The sequence below is a fragment of the Loxodonta africana genome, chromosome X (assembly GCF_030014295.1).
Source record: "Loxodonta africana isolate mLoxAfr1 chromosome X, mLoxAfr1.hap2, whole genome shotgun sequence".
Lineage (NCBI taxonomy): Eukaryota > Metazoa > Chordata > Mammalia > Proboscidea > Elephantidae > Loxodonta > Loxodonta africana.
In genome coordinates, this window is record NC_087369.1 from 43,118,264 (window position 1) to 43,142,701 (window position 24,438).

A 24,438-nucleotide genomic window follows, 5' to 3' on the forward strand; every position below is an offset into this window, starting at 1 on the left:
TTCAAGTCCTCTTCACTTTCAGCAAGCAAGGTTGTGTCATCTGCATAACGCAGGTTGTCAATGAGTCTTTCTCCAATCCTGATGCCTCGTTGTTCTTCATATAGTTCAGCTTCTTGGATTATTTGCTCAGCATACAGATTGAATAGGTAAGGTGAAAGGATACAACCCTGATGCACACCTTTCCTGACTTTAAACCAATCAGTATCCCCTTGTTCTGTCCAAACAACTGCCTCTTGATCTATGTAAAGGTTCCTCATGAGCACAATTAAGTGTTCTGGAATTCCCATTCTTTGCAATGTTATCCATAATTTGTTATGATTCACACAGTCGAATGCTTTTGCATAGTCAATAAAACACAGGTAAACATCCTCCTGGTATTCTCTGCTTTCAGCCAGTATCCATCTGACATCAGCAGTGATATCCTTGGTTCCATGTCCTCTTCTAAAACCAGCCTGCATTTCTGGCAGTTCCCTGTCGATATACTGCTGCAGCCATTTTTGAATGATCTTCAGCAAAATTTTGCTTGCATATGATGTTAATGATACTGTTCTATAATTTCTGTGTTCAGTTGGATCACCTTTCTTGGGAATAGGCGTAAATACGGATCTCTTCCAGTCAGTTGGCCAGGAAGCTATCTTCCATATTTTTCGGCATAGACAAGTGAGCACCTCCAGCGCTGCATCCATTTGTTGAAACATTTCAATTGATATTCCATCAATTCCTGGAGCCTTGTTTTTCACCAATGCCTTCAGAGCAGCACGGACTTCTTCCTTCAGTACCATCAGTTCCTAATCATATGCTACCTCTTGAAATGGTTGAACATCGACTAATTCTTTTGTTATAATGACTCTGTGTATTCCTTCCATCTTCTTTTGATACTTCCTGCATCGTTTTAACATTTTCCCCATAGAATCCTTCACTATTGCAACTCGAGTCTTGAATTTTTTCTTCAGTTCTTTCAGCTTGAGAAATGCCAAGCATGTTCTTCCCTTTTGGTTTTCCATCTCCAGCTCTTTGCACATGTCATTATAATACTTTGTCTTCTTGAGCCACCCTTTGAAATCTTCTGTTCAATTCTTTTACTTCATCATTTCTTCCTTTTGCTTTAGGTGCTAGATGTTCGTGAGCAAGTTTCAGAGTCTCCTGTGACATCCACCTTGGTCTTTTCTTTCTTTCCTGTCTTTTCAGTGACCTCTTGGTTTCTTCATGTATGATGTCCTTGATGTCATTCCACAACTCATCTGGTCTTCGGTCACTAGTGTTCAATGCGTCAAATCTATTCATGAGATGGTCTCTAAATTCAGGTGGAATATACTCAAGGTCATATTTTGTCTTTCGTGGACTTGCTCTGATTTTCTTCACTTTCAACTTGAACTTGCATATGAGCAATTGATGATCTATTCCACAGTCGGCCCCTGGTCTTGTTCTGACTGATGATATTGAGCTTTTCCATCATCTCTCTCCACAGATGTAGTCAATTTGATTCCTGTGTGTTCCATTTGGCAAGGTCCAGGTGTATAAAAAAAAAAAAACTTCATATAGTTGCTGTTTATGTTGGTGAAAGAAGGTATTTGCAATGAAGAAGTTGTTGGTCTTGCAAAATTCTGTCATTTTATCTCCCACATTGTTTCTAGTACCAAGGTCATATTTTCTAACTACCAATCCTTGTTCTTTGTTTGTTTATTATTTAGCAACATTATTGAGGACCCACCGAATTCTTAGCATTGGGCTAGGAGGCACTGATATTCACAGATGAATAACATATGCCCCCACCTCAAAGACCTCTTGGTCTTTTGAAATATGTGCAGCCAGCATGCAAACTACTTAAAATTGATACCTGGATGTGTTCTACTCATCAGTTGTCTTTCTTGTATAAACTGAGGAGTGACATAATTGATATTTATTAAACATTTAATATAAACCAGTTGCTTTACATGTATTATCTTAATTAATTCTTCACCAATTTGTCAAGAAAGGTATAAACTTGTAAATTTGACAGATAAGGAAATTGAAAATCAGAAAAGTTAAAGAATTTTCTTTAAGTCACACAGTTGTCACAACTGGGGTAGAACACAGACGTGTCTGATCCCATTTTCTGTGCTTTTTGTATGACACCACTACATATGCTGCCTCATGGATCTCCATCATTCTAGCTTGGCTTTCACACTGAAATAGGAAATCCTTATTTTAAAAAATCAAGCAAACAAATAAAATGCCAACAAAGTAGATTGGAGCATCAGCTGGGGCTAAGGGGCTAAGATAGCATGGAAAGTTAGACTGATGGAAGAAATGCTATCTTGTACCATAGAGCTACTGTGTGCTAGGATGTGAGAGACCAAAGCTCATAGTGTCTGAAAGTTGGAACTTTATTGGTCATCAGACCCTTTTACATTAGGATGGTTTGTATCACCTGATATTAGACAACAGCTGGCCAGCCAACTATTCCAAACAGTTCCATCACATTTTTAAACTACTGTCATGATTAGAAGCATCTTTCTTACAAGGAGCAAACATTTAACACCTGTGACTACTACTTGTGGATCCTGCTTCTATCACTGAAGTAACATGGAATTCACTAACTGAGCTAATGCTTTCTGGCCACGCTCTAGGTATGAATTACAGAGAATCCTTGGCCTGTAGGGGCGGTGGGGGGAATGGCGGGAATCTGTTTGTATGAACTTGAAGTATTCCAGTTCCTGGGGTAGTTCTATTGTATCTTGTGAAATTGTTTAATGTCAGTAGACCACTGATATGCTTTTATTGTGCTGACGGGATTGGGTTTCTGAGCCTAGGCTGAAGATGAAATTTTTGAGGTATTTTTTCAAATGCTCATGACTGATACTCTGGGTGGTCTCTCAGTGGCCAAGCTCTTGGAACTCTGGGAATTCACCACTCTGACCTTGATACACGAAACCTGAGCATCTTTACATTTTTTCTCCATATGCTGATGTAATTAAGCACAGAATGCTATGGGAGTGGTGTGGAGGGCACCTAACCCAGATTTGGTGAGAAAAGTCTTCCCAGAGTCAGCAGACATCAGATCTGATTTTAAAAGAAGGTAGCCAGGAAAGTTGGACTATGGGGATAGGGGCAGGGCAAGTCCTAAGGAGGAATACTATGCTTGATAGCATGGAGGCGTGAGAGAACATGACATGTTTGAGCAACTGCAAAGGATTCGGTGTGACTTCTTTACATTTTTTTTCAACTTTATAATTGAAGTGTAATTTATGTACAATAACTGCACCCATTTAAGTATGCACTTCAATAAGTTTTGCTTCATATATATATGCATGAAACCACCACCACAATCAAGATACAGAACATTTCTGTCTTCAAGGGCCTCTTGCAGTCCATCCATCCCTCCACCCCTGACGCCAGGACAACAATGACCTGCTTTCTGTTTCTGTGGATTAGTTTGCCTTTTCCAGAATTTCATTTCCCTTTTATTGCTGAGTAGTATTTCATTATATGGATATTCTACATTTTCTTTATCCATTCATCTGTTAATGGACATTCGAGATGTTTCCAGTTTTTGGTGATTATGAATAAAGCTGAAATGAACATTCACGTACAAGTCTTCTTGGGGACGTATGTTTTTATTTCTACTGAAAAAATACCTAGGGGTAGAATCATGGGTAGTATAGTAAGTGTCTAAATTTTTTAGAAACTGCAAAAAGTTCTCCAAAGTGTTTGTACCATTTTGTGTTCCCACCAACAATGTTTGAGAGTTCCAGTTTTTCTGCATCCTCTCCGACATGTGGTATTGTTGGTCTTTTTGGCTGCAGCCATCCTGTTGAGTGTGTACAGGTACCTCATGTTGTTTTAATTTGCATTTCTCTAATGACTGAAGATGTTGAAGATTTTTGCATGTGCTTATTGGCCATTCATATGTCTTTTTTTATGAAGCACCTGTTCAGATGTTTTGCCCTACTTTAATTGATTTATCTTCTGATTCTTGAGACACAATATTTTTTAAAAATATATTCTGGAGTGAGTCCTTTGTCAGATATATGTATTGTGAATATTTTCTCCCATTCTTTAGCTTCCCTTTTTGTTTTCTTCCTGATATCTTTTGAAGGGCAAAAGTTTTTTAATTTTCATGAAGTCCAATCTATTAATTTTTTTTCTTTTATGGTTTGTGCTGTCAGTATCTTATGTAAGCAATCTTTGCCTAACCCAAGATCACAAAAACTCTCTCCTGTGTTTTCTTCTAGAACTTTTATAGTTTTAGCTTTCACATTTAAGTCTGTGATCCATTTCTAATTTGTTATATAGATCATATATATGTACAGTAAGTGCCTGGGTTATGAACATCTGACTTACGGACAAGTCATACTTGCCCTTTAATGTTATATAAATTTTCCCTCACTTTAAAATTATTGAATCAACCTTCCTATTCAAAAAAAAAAATTCATCGTAATCACCTTCACTTGCTGCACATGCAACTTTTAAATCATTGAAAAGTCTTCAAGCCTTTTCTTGCACTAACCAAAACCAAAAAACCAAACCCATTGCTGTCGAGTCAATTCCAACTCATAACGACCCTATAGGACAGAGTAGAACTGTCCCATAGGGTTTCCAAGGAGTGTCTGATGGATTTAAACTGCCATCTTTTTGTTAGCAGCCGAACTTCTAACCATTACACCACCAGGGTTTCCTCTTGCACTAAAGTAAGGCTAAATAAGACCCGTGTGCACCTGTTCCAACTTACCTACAAATTCGACTTAAAGACACACTTAGGAACAAATCTCGTTCATAACATAGGACTCCCTGTATATCAGGTATTATATATTGCATACTACATGTATACATCACAATAAATTATTATAGACATCATATATATCATGTAGGTAAGGAATGAAGTTCATTTTTCCCCATATGAATATTGTACAAGCACCATTTGTTGAAAAAATTATCCTTTCCCCCATTGAATCACCTTGGCAGCTTGATTAAAAATAAATTGATGATACACACACACACGGATCTACTTCTGGATCTCCAATTCTGTTCCACTGATCTATGTGTCTATCCTTTTGCAAATAATACATTATCCTGATTGCTGTATAAGCTTTACAATAAATCTTAAAATTGGGTAATGTAAGTCCACCAACTTGTTCTTATCTTTCAAATTCTTTTGACTATTCTAAGTTATTGAGTCACTATGACTTGAGCAGATGATGTTGTAAAGAGAATTGCAAAAGATTAGGACTGAAAGGTAGGCAAGGACCAGATAATGCAGGGTATTATGTGTCAGCCTGTAAAGCTTTTGTCCTGAAAGCAATGAGGGAGTATTGAAGAATTATAAACATGGTTATATTTGCATTCTGGAAGTCATTCTGGGAAGCCAGTGAACAATAGATTGAGAGAGTAGGACTAAAAGCTGAATGACTAATACCTAGACTGTTTTACTGTGCAAGAAAGAAGTGATAAAGATGTTATTTAGGACATCGAAGCTACAACAGTGCTGTCCAATATAACTTTCTGTGATGATGGAAATGTTCTGTCTGCACTGTCCAATACAGTGGCTACAGGCCACATGTTTCTTTTGAGCTCTTGAAATGTGGGTAGTATGACTAAACCCATTAAAAAAAACCCATTGCCATCAAATCAATTCTGACTCATAGCAACCCTATAGGACAGAGTAGAACTGCCCCATAGGGTTTCCAAGGAGCGGCTGGTGGATTTGAACTGCCAGCCTTTTAGTTAGCAGCCAAGCTCTTAACCACTGAGCCACCAGGGCTGCAATATGATTAAGGGACTAAATTTTTATTATATTTAATTTTAATTAATTTAACTTTAAATTTAAGTAGCTACGTGTAGCTAGTGGCTACTGCATTGGACAGTGCAGAGCTAGAGGGAGGAATGGACCTCACAGTCAATAAGGAGAAAAACTGAAAGAATTTCATCAAGATGGATATTGGGGATCAGATAATGAATGAAGGGAGTTAAAGGTGGCACCCATGTCTCTGTATTGTAGTGAACTGTTTAATATCCATGTTACCACCAGCATATAAACAATAAGGGTGGGGCCTGCCTGTCTTGATCAGTGTTTTATCCTTAGTACACTACATATAGGAGATACTCAGTGAATATTTTTCAAGGGATGGAAAGAAAAGGATAGAGGGAAACAATCTGATAACATATCAGCCACATTCAATATGATAAAGGATTAATATGTGAAAATCCAGGAGGATGAAGATAATAATACCTGATGTGTATTGAGGACTTACTACTGTCAGGCACTACTAGGTACTCCTACCAGCACTGCATCAGTTAATCCTCTCGACAGTCCTCTGAGTTGGATATTACTCCCATTTTGTTGTTGTTGTTAGGTGTCGTCAAAGTGATTCTAACTCATAGCAACCCTATGTACAACAGTACAAAATACTGCCCAGTCCTGTGCCATTGTCACAACCAAATTGGTCGACTCCCATTTTATAGACACAAAAACAGAAAATTAGAATGGTTAAGTAAGCTCACCAAAATGACTTTATTAGATAGCAGAGTTATAATAAGGTCAGTTTTGACCAAGCTATGAGACAATTTTAGCTCCAAGAAAGAGGTCTGGGCTCCAGATACAGATTTTGGAGTCATCAGCAAAAAGGTGTTTCCTGAAACATATGAATGGCAGTGTTTGTTCAAGAAGAAAGATTATGTAATGAAAATGGAGGTTTTGGGGAAGAGAATCCTTGAAAGGAAGCTGAAAAGGACTAATATCAGAAGCACTGTCATCTTGGACTGAAAGGGACAGATAGAGGATAAAATGAAAAAAGCTGTGGGGCTCCCAAAATTCTACAAACAGGAAACAGGCTGATAAAACTGCTCATCTTCACACACGTGTTACCATTCAGGACAAAGGAAAAGATGACTTAAGGGCAGAGCCTCAGGCCCAGAGGGAAGAGTTATGAGCCCAGAAGGTAGAGTCATGGTATCCGAGAGTAGAGACTTGAGCCACAGAGACTTAATCCCAGGCCATGACACCTGATGGAGTTTCCCCAGTTGGATTTCACAATTGCTTGGACAAGTGTTTCTTCCCCTTCCTCCTTTTTTGGAATCAGAATGTTCAAAACTGCTCTCAGCTATAAGTGAACTAAAAATAAAGCAGAAACACAAAATTAGTGCAGAGGAGAATTAAAATGAGAGAGAGAGGGAAAAAAAGAGAGACTCAACAGTTTTATTTGCACTTTTGATTTACCTGGGAGAGCCAAGAAAAGATACTCAGGGCTTTAATTACTCATGTGATGTACATCTCAGTCATTGAAGTTTACCTGGCTTTGGTAGGTAAACAAACACATTAAGCATGTTGGTGTGACTTCCAGAACAGTTAAAAGATGTTTTTTCAATCAGGGTAAATTCATAATGCTCATACAGATATGAAGTTAACATGTGTTAGAAGATTCCATTTAACTCATGAGGGAATGAGAAGATGTTATAATCAGTTCAAAAGAAAATTCAAAGAACACGTTCAGGCAAATTGTTCAGGAATGTTGAAATATATAAATGGAGGCAAAACTGGTGTTATTACAGTATGAGAGAGGAGACTATTGAACCTCTACTTGTCAAGACATTGTGCATGTCTATCAGTGACCTGAAACTTACAATGGCTTGTAAATGATCCCACAGACAATGGAAGGCTAAAGTCAGAAAACCTCCTGTGGTGTCCTCTAGGCAAGGCAAAGTTTCCATTGAGACACATTTTTTCCCCCTACAATGTTAAAGTCAAGTAGAAATTTAAGAATTCCCTCAAAAAGAGGACTCAGTCACTAGTGTGACCAGGTTCCTATCCAGATCATGGCTAGGGTCAGGCCTGATCAGGGCTGAGTGTACACCAATGATACCTCAAAATCTAGGTGTATTAACTAAACATACAAAAATCTTTAAGACATTCAGAAACATGGAACTTTCTTTTATAGAGAATAATCAAGGGCATGATAAAGTCAGAACAAAGGGATATTCTAGTGAAATAAAGAATCTATTTTATTTGGGCAGATTGTAAATAAGATGATGTGGTAGGTTGAATTATGGCCCCCAAAGATATGCAGGATCTAAATCCTTATTACTTGTGAATGTTACTTTTTATGGCCAAAGGGACTTTGTAGTTGTGATTAAAACCAAAACGAAACCCAGTGCCGTCGAGTCAATTCTGACTCACAGCGACCCAATAGGACAGAGTAGAACTGCCCCCTAGAGTTGCCAAGGAGCGCCTGGCAGATTCTAACTGCCGACCCTTTGGTTAGCAGCCGTAGCACTTAAGCACTATGCCACCAGGGTTAAGTTAAGAATATTGAGATGGGGAGATTATCCTGAATTATCCAGTTTGGCTCTAAATGTAGTCACAAGTGTTCTTATAAGAGGGAGATAGGACTACAGAAGAAAAAGGCAATGTGACAACTTAAGTAAGTTGGTATACTCCTGGCTTTAAAGATGAAGGGGCCAGATCCAAGGAATGTAAGGAATGCAGCTCTAGAACTTTTAAAGGCCAGGGAAGGATTCTTCCCTAAAGCCTCCAGGGGGAGGACAGTCCCCCGACACCTTGAGTTAAAAAAAAAAATTTTTTTAATTAGCCCCATTAAAAGCCCATTGCCATCAAGTTGATTCGACTCATAGCGACCCTATAGAACAGAGTAGAATTGCCCTATAGGGTTTCTAAGGAGGATTTGAACTGCTGACCTTTTGGTTAGCAGCTGAAGTTCACCATAACTCTTAACCACTACGCCACCAGGGCTCCTGAGTTTAGCCCAGTGAACCCAATATCACACGTCTGAACTTCAGGGCTTTAAGGAAATAAAGTGGTATTATTTTAAGCCACCAATTTTGTGATAATTTGTCAAACAGCAGCCATAAGAAACTAATAGAGGTGAAGGATAACCCTTTATAATATCTTATTAAGAGTAGTGCTACAGCTGCTAACCAAAAAGATCAGCAGTTCAAATCCACCGGGCACTCCTTGGAAACTCTATAGGGCAGTTCTGCTCTGTCCTATAGGGTCACTATGAGTCAGAGTCGACTCAACAGCAATGGGTTTGGGTTTTTTTTTTTATTAAGAGTATACCAATACTCCAAGAAAACTTAGTCATTTTCACAGAGAACAAACTAGATTTCCCTCAGTATAATATTGATTCTAAAGACCCAGAAAGTTCTTTATGAAAAATTATGATTAAACCCATCCAAACTGAGATTTGGCAAAATTTTCACACAAAGCTTGTCTTCCTTTTTTAGATTCTCTTTCTGCAAACCTTTACAGGTTTCTGTATTTATTTAGGTTGTTTCCTTCACCATCTTCTTTCCCATTCTAGAAAAACAAGTCATCTCACTTCAGGACAGAAACATTCTCTTTGTTGCTCTTAATCAAAATAAAATAAAGTTTGTGTTATCATCTGGAGACTCCTAGTAGAGTCTCATTTGCATATATTAACTATAACTTTTATGCAAAATCCTTTGTATTCACAGAGAAAACTAGTGGGTGTATAATCGTGAATTTCTGTCATTTTAGCAGACTAGCAAAGCTCACAAATATACCTAACCCAGCTTTATTCAGCTGTACACATCCCTTATACAACTTCTAAACGTGGCAGAAATGAACATGTTCATTAACAGACCAAAGATATAGCCTCTTTGTAGTATGTTCAAATAAGAAGCCAAAGTAAATAAAATTATGCTTAGTAATCAAAGTTTCAGTATTCTATTGTAGAAATGATCTAGGCATCCAGTGAATGCCTATTAATTAATACAATATCAGTCCAAGGTTTTAAGTTACTAAAAATATTGGAAATTATCTTCAAGGTGACATACTACAAAACCTTATTATTGTATAAATACAACTTTGGCAGAACAATGATAATTCAACTTGGTTAAACATAAATTTATGTTTTTCATAAACTTAAACATTAAATAGATGTAATGCTAGTTTATGTGACCAGGAAACTTTTATAAGTTTAGGAAAAACTTAAACAAGTAGCATAAAAATGTGCACTTGTATTAAATTTAACACGAGTAAATCAAATCCTGGCTGAAAGCAGAGAATACCAGAAGGATGTTTACCTGTGTTTTATTGACTATGCAAACGCATTAGACTGTGTGGATCATAACAAATTATGGATAACATTGCAAAGAATGGGAATTCCAGAACACTTAATTGTGCTCATGAGGAACCTTTACATAGATCAAGAGGCAGTTGTTTGGACAGAACAAGGGGATACTGATTAGTTTAAGTCAGGAAAGGTTGTATTCTCTCACCATACCTATTCAATCTATATGCTGAGCAAATAATCTGAGAAGCTGGACTATGTGAAGAAGAATGGGGCATCAGGATTGAAGGAAAACTCATTAACAACCTGCGTTATACAGATGACACAACCTTGCTTGCTGAAAGTGAAGAGGACTTGAAGCACTTACTAATGAAGATCAAAGACCACAGCCTTCAGTATAGATTGCACCTCAACATAAAGAAAACAAAAAGTCCTCACAACTGGACCAGTAAGCAACATCATGATTAACAGAGAAAAGATTGAAGTTGTCAACAATTTCATTTTACTTGGATCCACAATCAACACCTGTGGAAACAACAGTCAAGAAATCAGATGACGCATCACTTTGAGCAAATCTGCAAAGGACCTCTTTAAAGTATTGAAAAGTAAAGATGCCACCTTGAAGACTAAGGTGCGCCTGATCCAAGCCATGGTATATTCAATCGCATCATATGCATGTGACAATGAATAAGGAAGACAGAAGAATTGACACCTTTGAATTGTGGCGTTGGCAGAGAATATTGACTATACCATGGGCTGCGAAAAGAATGAACGAATCTGTCTTGAAAGAAGTATAGCCAGAATGCTCCTTAGAAGCAAGGATGGCAAAGCTGTGTCGTACACACTTTGGACATGCTTTCAGGAGGGATCAGTCCCTGGAGAGGGATGTCATGCTTGGCAGAGTACAGGGTCAGCGGAAAAGAGGAAGACCCTCAGTGAGGTGGATTGACACAGCAGCTGCAACAGTGAGCTGAAGCATAACGACGATTGTGAGGATGGCGCAGGACCTGGCAGTGTTTCATTCTGTTGTGCATAGGGTCGCTATGAGGCGGAACCAACTCGATGGCACCTAACAACAACAACAAATCAGAGAAGACATAGTTGTTTTTATTAAACCCAGAATATTAAAGTGGTTTGTCAAAGTTTAAAGAAATTGTGTGAATTTGAATTCTTAAAATGGTTCTGATTTGATTTTTGAGAGAATTTATATTGTTCAATTGTAGCTGATTTAAATCATCATAGTTTGAAATTCTTTTTTTCAGGGAATTTTAAGAATATTTAGTTTATACAAGCAATTATTTATCTAGATGTGCTAATGAGAACAGAACTCTTTTAATATAAGAGACTTTAAAATCTAGTATATTACTACCCACCAGATGTAGGAAAATATTACACACACACACATACAGTCAGAGGTGAATGTATTTCTGAATTACAGACACATAGACTTAGAGTCACACACAGAGCACTAGAGCTTATAGTTTCAATTCTACAATTTCAACCATCGATCGAGAGTAAACACAAACAAAAAAAACTCACCAGCTCACATATCAAATGATTTTTCCTGTCCTGGAAGGCATGAAATTCTTCATTGCTTTTAGCTCAAATATGGAGGAACAGACAAACAAAAAAGATTGACAAACCAGATTCTCTATTGTTTCACACCCAACAGGGGCTAGATCTCTGTAAACCAGGAATCCATTTAGAGAGATTTCCAAATGGTCAGACCATAAAACAGAGTTCCCAGTCATTGCTGTCAACAGTGGGGAATAACTTACCAGCTGTAAATGAACTAAAACAAAACAAACACAAAATAAGTAGAGAGGAGAGTTAAAATGTTTAAATTAGAAATTACAGTGAGAAAAACAGAGAGTCAAGAAAGTTTTGTTTATGCTTTGGATTCACCTAGGAGAGCCAAGAAAAGACACTCCTGGACTTGAACCAAGCATGAGGCACACTTGTCTGTCAGGCAATTGTCTGACACACTTGTCTGGCAGGTAATTTATAAAAAGGGCATCTTGGTGTGACTTCCTAAATGATTAAAAGATTTAAAAAAAAAGATATTTTTTAAACAGGGTAAAATCATAACACTCATACAAATGTGAAATAAACATGTATTAAAATATTTCATTTAACTCATGAGGGAATGGGCAGATGTTATAGCTGGTCCAAAAAAGAATCCAAAGATTAGATGCAGACATATTGATCAGATGTAGATATATTGAAATGAATATGTCAGTGGAGGAAAAATTGATTTGATTATAGCATGAGAGGAGAGATGATTGAACCTCTACTGGATAAGCTATTGTGCACATCTGTCAGTGACCTACAACTTACAAAGGGCTGTGAAAGAGCTCAGAGACAATGCAAAGCTAGAATCAGGTAACCTAGAGTGGTGTCCTCTAGACAAGGCAAAGTTTCCATTGAAACCCACATTTCTTTATACAATGTTAAAGACAAGTAGAAAGAGCTCACTCAAAAAGAAGGTCCAGTCATTAGTGTGACCAGGATCCTACCACAGACATTTCTAGGCCCAGGCCTGATCAGGGCCAGTGGACACCGATGACATCACAAAGTCCAGGTGTCACAAAGGCAGCTGCCTGACCAATGAGGGGCCACGCACAGGGATAAATTCTCTGGGGATGAACACAGATATCTTCAGAGGCCCAGGCCAGCCGAACAATCAAGCTGAGCAGATCAGAGCCAAATCCAGTAAACGTCATGACTGGGCAAAGACGCCGTCGCAGCCACTCTAAGCGTAGGAGACCATCTCTCTCCCGTTCCACAAGAGCAGAGCTGCAGTTTCCCGTGAGCCGGGTGGACCGTCTCCTGCGGGAGGGGAACTATGCCCAGCGCCTGAGTTCATCCACACCTGTTTTTCTCGCTGGTGTTCTCGAGTACCTGACGGCCAACATCCTGGAACTGGCGGGCAACGAAGCCCACAACCACCACAAGATGCGCATCACCCCAGAACATGTGGAGACAGCACTGGACAGCAACCCGCAGCTCAGCCGCCTCTTGAATGATGTGACCAGATCACAGATGGATGATAAGCCCCGATCAACGAAGAAGTGATGATGCCCGTGTCCCAGAGCCTGGTGGGAGCCCTCACGGCCTCATCCAGCCCCCAAACCACTCAACAGTGAAGGTGTCCCATGTTCGTATCATCAGCAAATGCTATTAAAGGGTACATTCATGAATTTCTGACTCCTCTCATGTTCTGTCATTTTGAATTGGAGGTGTCTGTGAAACATCCAAGGGGAGATACCCATTGATAGTTGGGGGAATAGAAGGTGGTGGTCAGTGTGGGCTGTTTGAATCAGTGATTTCAGAGAGGGGCATTTTCTAATGGCAACAGTGCAGGGAGTGGCCCTGGGTGGGCTGAGGTGGCTGAGGTGGGGGTGTGGGGATAGAGGAGACTTCCTCATGGGTTCTGAGAAGGTCAAAGCCATACAAGGTCAGGATGTTAGCTGGGGGCCTCCTTGTTGGTATGATGAAGTGCCCAGAATGTTGGTAAGACTGAAGATAGAGCTGAAGACCACGGCCGAGGTGCAGAAGGCTTTATTCATGACAGGGAATGTTGAAACGTCAAAAGGTTATGGCAACGGGGGTGGGGTGGAGAAGGTGGCATATTGGTTGGCATGAACTTACTGGGGCTTTTACATGAAGACTGAGAAGTGATGGAAACGATAAAGAAACATAAAAGGAAGTGTGGTCATGCTGAAAAAAAAATTTTTTTTTTATTATTTATTCCCTGCCTCACTCCACAAAAAGACTTGGGGCAGGGATTATTAGTCAGTGCTTAGACCCTTCCTGTGGAGCATATCGTTCTGTTCTCTCTGTGGACACTGGGAAATTAAAGAGTAATGTTATATATAAGCTACTATCTGAACTAAGATGACACGCAATTCAGGCAGTTAACAACGGTTCTTAAATATCACTGAACTTAACTTATAAATATATTTCATTGAAAACACAATGGTCAATACTGTTCTCAGATGAAACACCAAATCTGTCTAATCATGTATTTGATAGAGCTACAGTTATTAAAACATACCTCTTAAAACACAGCTGAATGTATGTTTTAAGAGGTATAAGTGTATTCTATATAAATTCTGTCCCAAGTGGTAGACTCAAAAACAGGGACAATTCGTACAAACTATCTTATGTGGTGTCTTAATTTAAAAAATAGGTGTCCCATTAAGTGTTGTAGCAATCTCAACCCTTCCCTGTGAGTGTCAGCATTGAGGTTTTCACCCGTTCATCACATGCTTGAGGCCCACCCTCTCCTGCCCCCTGTCTTTTCATGGAGGGCTGGTCAGAGGTTGCCCTGCTGACTTAACAATGGGATCACATGGCCTGGGTTAGAGATCTCAGCACCCCCACCATCCCCCCACACTGGACATGTGATCTTGGGCATTCATTTATTCCCTCTAAGCAGCAGTTGCCTCAAGTGTAAAATGGGGATAATCAGAGTTCCCCTGTCTTTGGGTTTTTGTAAATATTAAATTGCCTGGTGCCTGTAAACTGGGGCTTAGCACCGGGCCTGGCACACAGTACGCCCTCAATAAGCAGCTACATTTCTTCTGTCTACACTGCATGCTTAGGCGTGCTGCCCAAGGTGAGCTGGGCCTGGTTCTCATGTGATTGCTGGATGCCTGGGCCCATGTCTGGGAAAACCACCCCTGTGGAACCTCATGGAGAGGCAGGAGAGAGCCGTGCCGAGGGAGGAGACAGAGTTAGATCATGGGCCAGACAGCCCCACCCTGGGTTCCTCTGCTCCCCACAGCCTGGTGACTCTCCCTGGTTCTGCCTCCTTCCACCTTCTGTCAGAGCAGAAGGACCCAGCTGGGCCTTTGCCTACTTCATGAGAGCGTCCTGAGAAGGGAGGAAACAGTGTTGGGCTTGTGCTTGGAGCTCCTTGGAGTATGTGCTTCTGTAAATCCAAGAAAACATTTCTTGCTGCATAATGCCCATTATTAAACTTCGTATTTATAGAACCCTTGTTTTCTAATGTTCACCCCACAATTTTGTGATTTGTTATAGAGACATGAAGTACTCTGAGCATTAGCCAAGCTCACTCTTACCCTTTCAAAACCCAATTATTTTTTGCTTTGAATTTTTGTTGATACCATGTGTTTTCATTAATGGAAATATGGCTGAGTCATTGAGTGTTGTTGAATTTTTCGTAGGTAGTGTAGATTTTTTTTTCCCCTTCCCACAAGCTGACCTTATAGTCCAGAAGGACATATGTTGCCCCACTAATTTTACCCACCGCCCCCCCCAGAATCCCCTCAAGTCCACTGGGACATACATATCCCAAAAATTGTTTTTCAAAATTTCTACTTTTCCTACCAAAAATGCACACACCTCATACAATACGCTATAGAAACAGTCATTTGTGGCACATGCACATTTTTTCTGTTTCAGACAGTCATAAAGGCCCCTGTGTTGCAGTAGCATGCGCTGCCACTGGAAAAGCAGCATCCCAATGAGGCTGAGATACAGAGAATGTTCGTGGGCAACTGTATATCCCACCAGTCATGAAAAGGTTACTCTTCTGTTCAATTAGGTTGGCAGGCAGCCCTCCCCCGAACAACTGCAGGTAGAGATTCACCCTCAGCTGATAACACAATAGCACCAATATCACCACCCCTATCCTAGAAATGAACTATCTTTGTGTTCAGGACATGATTTTCTCATATTCCAGTGTCCTTCACCCTACAGTGAATGCCTCTAGGGTGGGTCACTATCTTTGTGTTCAGGACATGATTTTCTCATATTCCAATGTCCTTCACCCTACAGTGAATGCCTCTAGGGTGGGTCATTCTAGAAAATTAATCATTAAGTAAGAAGATGACATGTTGGCTAAATCCCTGTCCGATGTTTGTGGAACTGTTTGTTAGCTTATGGCTGTGGATGGTTGTAGCACTGAACATAGTCTCCTGGATACTTCACTGTGCAGCCAAGGAGGAATTCATTAAAGGCCTGAGAAGCCACAGCAGGTAGTGGACCGTGTTGGAGGCAGCAATGCTGTATGGTCAGGTTTTCAGCCCTCCCAGTCCATGCAACGGCTGGCAGGGAATGGTCCCTATGACTCTTATAAGGAGCAGGCATCTTAGCCTCTGGCAGACCCTATTTCTTCTCTGAGGTGAAGTTTGGAGGGTGAGCGTTCAGGAGCCCATGTTGACAAGCCCTCTGCAGGCTCACACAGGCATGGAAGAATTGGGCAGAGCCATACTGCCACCCCTTTTAGGAACTGTGCTTCAGCTGTGCTTGGGGGTTTCACAGGAAACATCGTACCCATGACAAGCATGGCATCAGTCTACATTCCGCACCCTCCCAAATCCCCTCCTTCACGTGCACAGGAATCCTGTACTCAGGGGAGGAAGGGAGACAGAGAGAATCACTGCCCATGGGATACCTCAGCGGCTCCAGTTTAGACTCTTTTGTGCATTTCTGAAAGGTGGAAGGGGAGATGGCGAGGAAGGATTTGCTGTAGCGTGGGCCCCGTGGAAAGGACGCTGTTGGTGGCCAGGGCCCTGTGGGGAGAGGGACGCTGAATCCCGAGTGAGCGTGGACAGAGGCTGGGGAGGGTGTGGCTGCCAGGCCAGGTCTGTGAGCAACAGGAGTCAGGGCAGGTCGGGTCAGACCCGGGTCAGCACAGCACAAATCATCAAGTGAGAAGACACAAGAACAGGAGCGGAGCCTCTGGGGCACTTGGAGGGTAAAATTGGCTTGGTGTAGGCATGAAAAGAGACTTTATAACACAGTGGGGCAAAATAGTAAAAAAAAGAGGGAAGAGAACCAGTATAACCTGGGGGCACATCAGTTCCCATGGCTGTAAAATGAAGGCCTTGAAGTTACTTCCAAGGTCTGCTCAGATATAGAATTCCTAGATTATGACCTTTTCTTAAGAAATGATCTCTACTGAGGTGATTGGGGTCTTTTATGTCCCCACTTTATAGCCGAGACCACTGTGGCCCAGAGATGGTCACTCCTCTCCCAGGTCCCACAGCCAGTGAGGGGGAAGAGAGCCCAGCTCTCCCTGCTGCTGTTAAGGCTCTTCCCTCCCCTGAACACTGAGCAAGGGCCTCGAGGTGGGAAGTGTTCAGTGTTCTCCTCTGGGAAAAAGAAGCTGAACTCTTCAATATGGAGGTGTTACCGTCTCCTGGACACCTAGGAAAGCACTCTTAACAAGTCCCTCTCAATAATGCTCACTTCTGCTGTATTTGGGGAAAGCCAGATAGATGGGGATTCACTGGACTGATTTCCCAATACAGGTCTTTGGACTTTGTTGACCTTGGTCGTGTTTCGCTGCATGTTGTGATACTGTGTCACAAACTCATCTGCTTCTCAACTAAGGCCTTCTGGTAATGCTGGCTCTCCACTGGCGTGGTCTTAAAGGTGGTTATGCGATGACTTCAGAGGCCTGGGTGCAAGAGCCTGTTGTTTGAAGTTCCTGAGGTCTTGTCCTTTCCACAGGGCTCTGAGACTGCCCTTGTTTGGTGAAGACAAGAACTCTGGCCTGTGGCTGGTTGCCAAGCTTTCTGGGGAGCTATCAGAGTAAAACCAAAACCTATCTGGAGATGACAGAGGCTTAAAATGCTGTTGCTTACTTATGACTAATAATCTTTACGAATGAAAAGTCTGGTGGGAATGCATAATGAGAACAAGTGAAAAGGAAATTTGGTTGTTCATGGCATGCAAAACAAGATAATAAAGCCAACCCTACAAAAGTGTTTTGACCCAATTGTCTATAAACATAATAGTTGAGCCTATTTTCAAAGAAATCTGGCATAGATCCTAAGCATCTGTATTTTAATAAAATTTCATTAAAAAAAAGTTTGATGTGCATCCTCAGTTGAAAAGTTCTGGTCTAGAAGATGCTAGATTCAAATTTAAAAAGATTGCATTTAGAAATAAGAACTGAAATTATGACCAATAATACTGTAGTGTTGTTGCCTGAATAACCAGGGAAAGAACCACCAGGATGCTGATATATATAAAGAGATCATGGACAGCAAGGACACTGACAAACCTCTAAGTATTTCTCATATAGGATATAATTTCTGAAATATTTATAATAATAATATTTCCCTAATCAAATTTAACCTAGGGAAGGCTGAGCACCCTTTTTGTATGACTTTTCCACGTAACTCATCAATATTTACCTAGCAAATAAATCTCAATATGTCTAGCACCTCTCTTTTTTATAAAACGGAAGAATATGTCTTTGTGACTTTCAGAGGGCCTGGTGGGAAATCTCAAAGACAGTTTTCAGTACAAAAATTATTGTGAAATATTATTTTATTTTATTTCAATTTTCATGTAGGATTTGATTTTGGGAAGGCAAAAGTCAAATGTGTCTAGGACATTTAAGCACTTAAGATGGGATAGTGAGATCCTGAAACATGAATGGTTGTAGTTTGGCTACCTGTTAATCAAAGTGACAATAAAATAAATATGAAATAAACTTTTAAAAAATCAGAATTTTAGGGAACCCAAGGTCGAGAAGGGGAGAGTGTTGATGTGTTTGTGTGGGGTTGGTAACCAATGTCATAAAACAATATGTGTACTAATTGTTTAATGAAAAGCTAGTTTGTTCTGTAAACCTTCATCTAAAGTGTAATAATAATTAAAAACATTTTAGATTTCAGAACTTTATAGTTCCTTTCATTTTAAAGAGAATAATCCAGAGCATAATAAAGTCAGACTTTAGTCCATTGAAACTGATTTTGGACTTCTAATCTTTAAAGCTGTAAAAGAATGCATGTATGTTTGTTTGAAGCCACCAAGTTTGTGATAATTTGTTACAGAAGCTATAGGAAACTAATACACCTCCAAAGAAACTACTTGCACTTGAATCCTTGTCTTAGCATCTGTTTCAAACTATGATACTAGGTAACGGTGCAGGATGCAGCAGCACACTGATTTATCCCCTGTCTTCTGATATTTTCCCCACCACCCTCCTGTCTCATGATGTGTATTGTTATATTTTGAGAGGAGTCAAGATTGCAAAAAAGACTGCACAGGGCAAATAGGTTTATTATGACATTTACATTTGGTCAGAAATAAATCCCTTTGGGAGATTTTCACTTTTGCCTATGATAGAATAATTGGTATTGGACTATCCCTTGTCCCACGAATGATCATAAAACTGGACAAAATATATGAGATGACTGTTTTCAGGCATTTTACAACAGGCAGTGCAATACAGATGCCTGTGAGAAGGGAAACTCACAACGGGAGTTCAACCATCACTCCAGCTCTCTGCTCAGGAAAAACATTCCAGTGGCCCAGTGAGCTGGATTTTAGGCAGAATACAGTCATCCTTCTGAGCTAGAGAGGCAGAATCAGAGTTCAGGAGACTTTAAGCAGCTGGAATTTGTGAAATGGCATCAAAGAGAAAGGAGCTATGTAAAGAAGGATTTTCAAAAGTCCGTTTGGAGGGTTGCCAAGAGTCCTTGACTGAGGGCTCAGGTGCATATTCATAGAGCAGTATCCTCTACAAGGTTAAGAGAGGAACAGAGATATTAGTAGTTGACCAGTGCTGTGGGATGCTGGAGTTCCAGCCCCACCAGAGTGAAGACACTTTGATAACACCTTGTTAACCCCCGGGCATACAGCCAATACACCAGAAGTCTTAGGAGTAAAAAACCACGCTCTAAAGTAAGACCTACAATTTTTAGCTGCTGTCTAGTTGGCCTCCAACTCATGACAACCCCATGCACAAGGGAACAAAACACTGCGTGGTTCTGCACCATCCCCATGATCAGTTGTAGATCAGACCATTGTGATCCATAGAGTTTTCATTAGCTGATTTTTGGAAGTAGATCGCCAGGCCTTTCTTACTAGGCTTACTGAAAAATAAGACTGCAAGGGAGACAGTTTAGAGGTTGAGTCCCAAAAATTAGTCAGGCATAGGAAAGAGTTTAGGCTTTCTGCATATCTACTTTGACAATGCATAAAACCAAACCTATTGAACCTGTTGTTATTGTTGTTAGGTGTCATCGAGTTGGTTCCAACTCAAGTGACAACAAAATGGAACACTGCCCTATCCTGTGCCATCCTCACAGTCGTTGCTGTGTTTGAGCCCATTGTTGCAACCACTGTGCCAATCCCATCTCATTGAAGGTCTTCCTCTTTTTTGCTGACCCTCTATTTTACCAAGCATAACGTCCTTCTCCAGGGACTGGTCCCTCCTGATGACATGTCCAAAGTGGGTAAGATGTAGTCTTGCCATCCTTGCTTCTAAGGATCGTTTTGGTTGTACTTCTTCTAAGACAGATTTGTTTGGTCTTCTGGCAGTCCGTGGTATATTCAATAGTCTTCACCAACACCACAATTCAAAGGCACCCATTTTTCTTCCATCTTCCTTATTCATTGTCCAGCTGTCACATGGATGTTGGGTGATTGAAAATACCGTGGCTTGGGTCGGGTGCACCTTAGTCCTCAAAGACATCTTTGCTTTTTAACACTTTAAAGAGGTCTTTTTGCAGCAGATTTGCCCAACAAAAATCAACATTCTTCAAAGGAGATAATAGAATCCAGGGTCTCTGCAATGTATCATCCACATTATCCAATATACAATAAAAAATTATTCAACATGCAAAGCAGCAGAAAAATGTGACTTATAATTAAGAAAAAATAAGAGGTCAATAGAAACGGACCCCAAGGTGCCCTGTTATTGGATTTAGTAGACAAAGATATTAAAGCAACTATTATAAATACGTGCAAATAATTAGAGAAAAATATATTAAAAGAATTAAAGGAAAATGTAGTCTTGATGAGTGAACATTGGAGAAATGGAAACTATAAAAAACAATCAAATGGAAATTTTGGAACTTAAAATTACAATAACTGAAATTAAAAAAAAAAACCCTCACTATCTGGGTTTACCATCAGTTTGGAAGTGGCCAAAGAAAGTCAGTGAACTTGAAGAGAGATTAATAAGGATTACCCAATCTGAAATACAGAACAAAACACTCCTTTGAGGCTTATTAAATGTGTTGTATTGCTTTCTCCTGTATGGCTCTTTGAACATAAGCAAGTAATAAATAAATGAGTAAGTAAGTAATAAATCTCTCTTGGTACTTTAAGCTAGACTCATTTTCTTTTTAATTCCCTAAGGCCCCAAAAGGCCACAGCAGCTAAAAATAACCTAAGTGAGCAGCCATCTTGGGGGAATAAACTTCAAAAAATTCACTTACTGCAACCCAAGATATAATACTGTACAAGCACTAAGAAAACCTCACTCATTTAATGTTCAGCTGAACAATCACGTCCTGTTATAAAATGGTCTTCTAAAAGCCCTACATACACAGTGCATTTTCATAGTTAGATACATGGACTGTGGTGCTGGAGTGTCTGGTTTTAGTTTCTGGTGCTACTATTTACTAATTGGGTGACTGGGCAAAAATACTTAGTTTGCTCATCTGTAATATGGGGGTAATAATTTTTTTTAATAGTATATACTTAATAAAGATTAGGAATTATAGGAGATGATATGTATGAAGCACTTAGAACATGCCTGACACATATGTTCCCCTCCCCAGATCCTTTACGAATAGGGTTTTTCCTGCGTTGTTGTTTTTATCTACCTTTGAATAAGCCCTGGACTCATGGCAACCCATGTACAATGGGATCAGACTATTGTGATCCATAGGGTTTTCACTGGCTGATTTTTTGGAAGTAGATCCTTAGGCCTATCTTCCAAGGAGCCTCTGGGTGCTCTCAAACCTCCAACCTTTCAGTTATCAGCTGAGCCGTATTTGCACCACACAGGGACTCCTTCCTGGGTAGAGAAGAATATCAAAAGAGTGGATCCCCTTTAAAAGAGTGGTGTTAAAAGTATCTCGCTTAAAGACCCTTCCTGAATGCGCCTTAGAGGATGAAACAACTAGGATCTACAGAGACATTCCTTTTTGAAAGCACAGCTAGGGAGATACTGCCAGCTTCTTGGATAGCTGTCCACCACAGATAAACATTATTCTCTGCTACTGGGTGTGTTTAATGTGTAAACAGATTGTGGGAACAGGAGAGGCTAGTTTTTCAAGTTCCTGCTTCCAGTGCTCCATGAGGTCAAATAGTTCAGCATTCTACATTTGGGTCTGAAAGAAAAGTGAGCCTATAAAAATATTCTAGCCTTCAGACTGAGGTAAGAATAATGTGTTTGGAGGTCTCCTCTGTGATATCTGCTTTCTTGATTTTTGTATATTGTGTGGACCGGGGGCGGGGGGAGGGGGTTCGTTTGCTGGTCAGGAAGAAAAAGAATCTCCTTCCACTATTTCATTTGGGATTTTATAATTAAAAAAGAGGATATTTTAGCCTTGGTCTGCTGTAAATTTGATGGATTGAGGAGTGAAATCTAAGGTGCCCTCTTGTTATTAGCGCTTAATTTAATCTACAAGGTGAACCATTGTACTAGATCCCACTGAACAATGCATGTTTCCAGGAACAAATATGTATCCTAGTGACATAATTCAAGTTCAGAACAGAAGTACCATGTCATTTTGCCAAAAACCTTTCACAGCTCTATGTGTAAGATAGACAGTCCTCTTGCTCTGCATTTCTTTCATTTATGAGAAAGCTCAGACGTTTCATTTAGCACTGTTGAATTGTTTTTGCATTCAGTCTCATTTGTGAAATGGTTAAATACCCAATATGTGTACATATTTTGTAGGGCTGCTCAAGTTTGAACAGCCTGGAATAATTTCAACGTGAATATGGCATTTTTAATACCACAAGGAGATGAGATATTGACTGTGAATATGAATATATACTGTAAAGATACATTAGGTTTTTAAATTTTTATTTAAAGTAACCTAGATTGTTTTAATTAGCAATGCTGTGCTTCCTCATATATAAGAAATAATATATTTTCTAACATATCAAAATGTATTCTTGGAGGAAAAAAGGAGTTATCTATCTAAAGCATTCAAAAGACTGGGTAGAAAATATTACTTATATATGAGAATGCATTTAAAAATATTACTTAAATCCTAGCCTCCTTAAAATGTCTTTTAAGAACAGGAAATGAGTAATTTTTTTCAGTTTATAACAAGTTACTTACATGTTGTTTAGACAACAGCTTAAACACAAGATTGTTACAGTTCATACCCCATGACTCAAGTGCATGAAGCCATTCAGTGGTAAACCCACTGCCATCGAGTCAGTGGTACTCTAGTTAAATCCTTAATTAGATCCCTACATCCCTCAATATATATACACATATATGTTTACAGACAGGCAATCAATATGAGGAAAAGGGAAATGGAAAAGGTGAGAAAATGGTTTTGTTTTTTTTTTTTTGTCTTCTAGTTGTTGAATCATGTTTATTCTGTGTTCTTCGGATTTCCTGAAATTCTCTGCTAGCCCATGTTTAAAAATTAGCTGTGTTGTCAATTTATTCAGGTTTGATAAAGTCTTCTAATTGGTTTGGGGAATATAATTATTGAGGTTTCTACCTCTTTGTGTCCTGGAGACACATTTAGTATTTTTGTTGAAACTACTTTCCTGGTGATTTAGTATATTACAGGAAGGAAAAAGAAATGCAGCTTGAATATGTGAACTGAGCAGTTTGTTTTCCCTAAGCTCTTTTATACCATGACATATGTTCTGACTATTTTGCCAGCAGTTGTAAACACTTAGCTAATCATCTTTAATACTTTCTATCTCGAATTTCCTTGTTACTGTATTTTTACATATCCCATATGTTATGTGCATGCATGCTGTCACTCTTTCTTACCACTCCCCCTGCCGCCCACACACACACACACACACACATTCACACATTTTGAATTTTACAGAACTCATTAACTTCCCTCTAACCTGGTTTCGTTCCTGATCGTCTCTTACTGTAGTAATATTTCCTTTGACCTCATTTCCTTGCTGTGCTTTCTCCACATCTTCTATCATGCCTAAACCATGGACATCTGATTCTACTGAAGCCAGCAATAAAGCAGGTGGTTTCCATTGCTCCTACCACTTGTAGAGTTGGCAATTTGAGTTCTGGAAGATTATCTGGAAGTAAGGCAGGGCTTTTTTAAAAAAAAAGGGCTCTTAGAGGAACAAAATGTGATTAAGTATATAGTGTACTAGGACAGAAATTTCGTTTGATCTGGTTTCTCTGTCCTTTCAGCAAAAACACTTCTCTCAGTGGTGGTTGTAAAGCCTGCCCCTATTTCCTCACCACCCACTCTCTCTCTTAAAATCTTTCTTATAAATTGTCCTGGAATATGGTGTCTACTTCCATCTCTTTACTGAGACTGTACTTTCAAGGGTTACCAGTAATGCTATCAGTAAATCCAGTTACGTTCATTTATTTATTCTTTCATTCATCCATTCAATAAATATTTATTTACTGCCAGCTATGTATCAGGCCCTTATAGGAAGTGGAGTTACAGCA

The 24,438-nt window shown here is 39.7% G+C and overlaps 1 protein-coding gene across 1 annotated transcript; it reads left to right on the top strand.

Annotated features, from left to right (window-relative positions):
- The first annotated feature begins 12,646 nt into the window (after window positions 1-12,646).
- On the top strand, window positions 12,647-14,238 carry LOC111748619 (histone H2A-Bbd type 1). Its single transcript, XM_023541295.2, has one exon. It carries the CDS (start codon window positions 12,750-12,752, stop codon window positions 13,101-13,103), a length of 354 nt encoding a protein of 117 aa, XP_023397063.1. The 5' UTR covers window positions 12,647-12,749; the 3' UTR covers window positions 13,104-14,238.
- The last annotated feature ends 10,200 nt before the right edge of the window (window positions 14,239-24,438 follow it).

Bases quoted from the DNA above. Each gene is read 5' to 3' on its own strand.
- LOC111748619 (XM_023541295.2), top strand. From the start codon at position 12,750: ATGACTGGGCAAAGACGCCGTCGCAGCCACTCTAAGCGTAGGAGACCA.